We start from the raw sequence: 4435 nt of genomic DNA on the forward strand, positions 1-4435 counted from the left end.
GTTACTGCAGCTTTGAAGACAGCAGCTAATTTACAAAAGTAGTTAAAAATATTATTGATATCTCATAGTTTCATGATACTCCAATGTTTACACCAATTGAAAGAAGAAATAAGTTGAAACTATCGAAAAATATTTTACCCTTATAAATAGTAAGCTTGATTATTCTGTTGCTTGTCAATGTATATCCCTTTTCGAAAGAAACTGCAGAAGCAATCCTTTTGCGCACACAACCGCTCTCAAAATCTCAGATACGGTTTGCATTAGGCAGCTGGAACTGTTGGACAACAAAGACCACATTCATGGTCATGTGTCCGCGGTCTTCAGCTACGATGTAAATCAGGTTCTGTTAGGACAAAATACATAAGCCCATATATAAGAGTATCAAGAAAATTCTCGAATGCCGAGACTCAAGCATTTAGGTATGGTCGAATTCCATAACTTGGAGAAACCTTAACCGAAATGAATGAAAGGGCCAAGCTTTCCATGTTTCTGTGACATCAAGAATCCCAAAGGCAAGGTGGGTACATTCTGGGTCTATGGAGTGTTCTGTGATCTTGAGGAAATTGGGATCTTACAAAGTAGTTTTGCATTGAGAGAAACAATACTTGGCATTTCAGCTGCACGAGTATCTTTCAGAGAGAGAGAGAGAGAGAGAGAGAGAGAGAGAGAGAGAGAGAGAGAGAGAGAGAGAGAGAGAGAGAGAGAGAGAATGGGAAAAATTATAAACTGTATAAGCTAACATTTAGAAACACGTACATACCTTGTATATTTGTCCAATCTACCTGTTTTCTTACCTGTATATCTGTTTACCTAATTATTGCACTATCAAAACCTGGCCAGTTAAAATTTACCTAATGATTTATTATAAAAAAAAAGAGCCTTGATGGCTCGGTCGGTAGAGTAGCAGACTCGGACTTCATAAGAACTCTGTGTCGCGGGTTCAAACTCGCAGCCGACCAGTCAGAGGGCCTGACACTTTGCTATCTGGGTAGACACCCCGGGATTATGTACGCAATCAACGGATAGGTCTGCTGAAAGCAAATGGGTGCTACAAACTAGTACACACACAAACAAAGCCACTCCAACATCTTCTAAAAACATAACAGACGCCTCACACTTCTCGAACTGTCGGCCTAACCGCTCACGTCTCCTCGTTGCTGAGAGAAAGGGAACTGGGGATTTGGCACGATACACATACACATGTGCTACCGGGGTCTAAGCGATGTCAGGCAGGGCAGCCGATCGAGGCTACGGCCTACCCCAACGCCAAATCAAAGTCCTTCAAAAGAAGGCATCGTGCTTACCCCATATGAAAAATGGGAAAAAGCACGTTAAACGAAGAAAAAAAAACCATTATAAAAAAATAATCGGAATAACAAAAGCATAACCGGTACTATGAACAAAATTTTAAGCTCGATTAGAAAGTTTCACGATGATGATACAAACTATGATTTTATTTTATTTAGGCAATTTTATCTTCAGATATTTAACTGCGAGCTGTAATTTAGTGTTCGTGCTCCTGTAAATTGCTTAAAAAATATTGGTGATGGATACCATAAGTCCGTAATTATGAATTAGCTTTCATATCCTGAAAATAATAGTGCTTATCAAAAGACCGCTTATAGCATTAATTAGATGCAAATTCAAGATTATGGCTGCACTGCTGAGTAAGCAGTGTGAATTGTCTAAAAGTCAGAAATAAAAGAAATGTCATTGACCTCCATGCAAAATATATATATAACATGTTAAAATAATTTTTTTTTGTAAATTTTTGTTGCTCAAGAAGAGCTATTTTTTTTTTTAACACCGTGAGTGTTTTTATTCAGAAAGAAAAACAAAAGAGAACATTATCATGTCAACACGCAGGCTATTGTGAGCAGATATCATACATAATTTACTATTTGTCTCCATGAAATGAAGTTTCCCTGTTATGAGAATAACTAAAGACAACACCGACCTCCCTCTTATTTTTCGACATTCTCTGGGTAGCCGCTCGTTTCGAATCCCACGAAGCCTGGAACATCCACAAGACACTGACGGCAGAAGGTTCAGTAATAAACGAGACAACGGACAGCTGAGCGGAGGATAAGACGACTATAAACGGTAATGTACTGTGGAGAAAGTCTTCGCCAAACAAGTGGGAATGGAAAATGTGGCCATCTCCAGCAGGAAGCTCGTTACATGGCAGAGGTAAGATGGCAATATTTTACAAGAACCCGTTTCATCAAACCTGGAAGTCATAATTTTGCTTTTATGTTCTGAGAAGTGATCTCGCCGCTAAGCAACAGCTCCAGAAACGGGGAGAAGGTGAGAGGGTTTATGTCTCAGTTTCACGTTGACATGGATGAAAATCCTTGTTAACATACTTTGGAGATTTTAAATTAAGTTAACAGAAGAGCAGAGGCATCGCTCATATCTCCACTTTTTAGATCATTTTCTAATATTATTTTCCCAATTCAAGCAAACGATATCATATGATCTTCACCGAAAACAGGAGCGAGACAGTTTGTTTATGTTGTAAATTTCTCTTGATTTTGTCATCTCTTTAAGAAACACTTAAACTACGACGATAGCCTGATATGAGGGAATAAGTTACGGATACCACTAATAATTTCTTAAGACAAAAATTAGACCACAGGTAATAGTGATTAGAAAATTGAATTGACTACAAATTAAAAGTAAAACAGCGGCTGGGAGAAATAATTTATTGGTCATGAAAATTAGAGAGCTGGATTATTTTGGTGTGCAGGCAAAATGCCGACGAACATAATGTCGACGGTCATAATGTCGAAGATCATAATGTCGACAGAGAAAATGTCGATGGGCAAAATAACATATGTCCAATGGGGACAAAATGTTGGCGGAATAAATGAAAACTTTATAAAGAACATGACTTGACAGTAGGTTTAGTAAACAAATGCCCTAATTGATAAAGATTGTATCAGTAAGCACAAAATTTATTTTTTAAAAAACAATTAATTAACACTTTATCAATGATGCAAGTGTTACAAAAAATAATTAATTAAAACGTTATCAATGATACAAGTGTTACAAAAAATAATTAATTAAAACGTTATCAATGATACAAGTGTTACAAAAAATAATTAATTAAAACTTTATCAATGATAGAAGTGTTACAAAAAATAATTAATTAAAACTTTATCAATGATAGAAGTGTTACAAAAAATAATTAATTAAAACTTTATCAAAGATACCAGTGTTACAAATTATGAGCAACTGCTGTTAAGAACATGATATAAATGAAGATAGGTTTAATAAACAAAAGACATAATTGTTAAAAAATGTATCAATAAGCACAAAATTAAAAAAAAATAATTTTTATCTCCATTATAGCGATGGGCTGGTTTATAAAAATAACTTCAACACACTTCGGATCTTGACGAACTAATAGTGTTGGAAAAATATGCTAAAACGTTAAACAATCTATCTTTGTTAACTTATTTAACAAGACAACTTCCAATTTAACGTGCTTTATTATAGATAGATTAACAGAGCAGAGAGAGAGAGAGAGAGAGAGAGAGAGAGAGAGAGAGAGAGAGAGAGAGTTTATAAACCAATTTATTTTTATTTCATTCTGTGGTCGATTCTTTATCATCAACGTTCATAAACAACACTAATCTTCATTTTGGGGATATAGAGAGCTCAAATTGAAACGTTGCAAAATTTGACAAGTTAATTAAATTTTATTTCATTTATTTACTGTCGTCGACATTTTGTTCAGTTTGAACGGATGTCTGCATTTTGCCCGTCGACATTATGTCCGTCGACATTATGTCTGTCGACATTATGTCCGTCGACATTTTGTCCGTCGACATTATGTCCGTCGACATTATGTCCGTCGACATTATGTCCGTCGACATTATGTCCGTCGGCATTTTGTCCGTCGACATTATGTCCGTCGACATTATGTCCGTCGACATTATGTCCGTCGACATTATGTCCGTCGACATTTTTGTCCGTCGACATTTTGTCCGTCGACATTATGTCCGTCGATTTTGTCCGTCGACATTTTGTCCGTCGACATTATGTCCGCCGACATTATGTCCGCCGACATTATGTCCGTCGACATTATGTCCGTCGACATTTTGTCCGTCGACATTATGTCCGTCGACATTATGTTCGTCGACATTTTGTCCGTCGACATTATGTCCGTCGACATTATGTCCGTCGACATTTTGTCCGTCGACATTTTGTCCGTCGACATTATGTCCGTCGACATTATGTCCGTCGACATTATGTCCGTCGACATTTTGTCCGTCGACATTACAGTATGTCCATCGACATATTGTCGGGCAACCATTGTCTTCATAAATGATTTATAACGATTTCACAATCTATGGGATTGCCGAAAGTAACTTGCAATTTTTTAAACAGAATTCGAGGGAACTGACTTCTTTATACTTCCAGACAGACG

General features: G+C 36.8%; 1 protein-coding gene across 1 annotated transcript in view; it reads right to left on the reverse strand.

Moving 5' to 3' along the window:
• The window catches only part of LOC136827074 (rhoptry surface protein CERLI2-like), a 26394-nt gene extending 22438 nt beyond the window's left edge, over positions 1-3956 (reverse strand). Inside the window, exon 1 of the mRNA XM_067084826.1 lies at positions 3722-3956. Within this exon, the coding sequence (XP_066940927.1) occupies positions 3722-3956 (235 nt within the window). The remainder of the gene's footprint in view (positions 1-3721) is intronic.
• Positions 3957-4435: the final 479 nt, after the last annotated feature.

Source organism: Macrobrachium rosenbergii, chromosome 41 (assembly GCF_040412425.1).
Source record: "Macrobrachium rosenbergii isolate ZJJX-2024 chromosome 41, ASM4041242v1, whole genome shotgun sequence".
Taxonomy (NCBI): Eukaryota; Metazoa; Arthropoda; class Malacostraca; order Decapoda; family Palaemonidae; genus Macrobrachium; species Macrobrachium rosenbergii.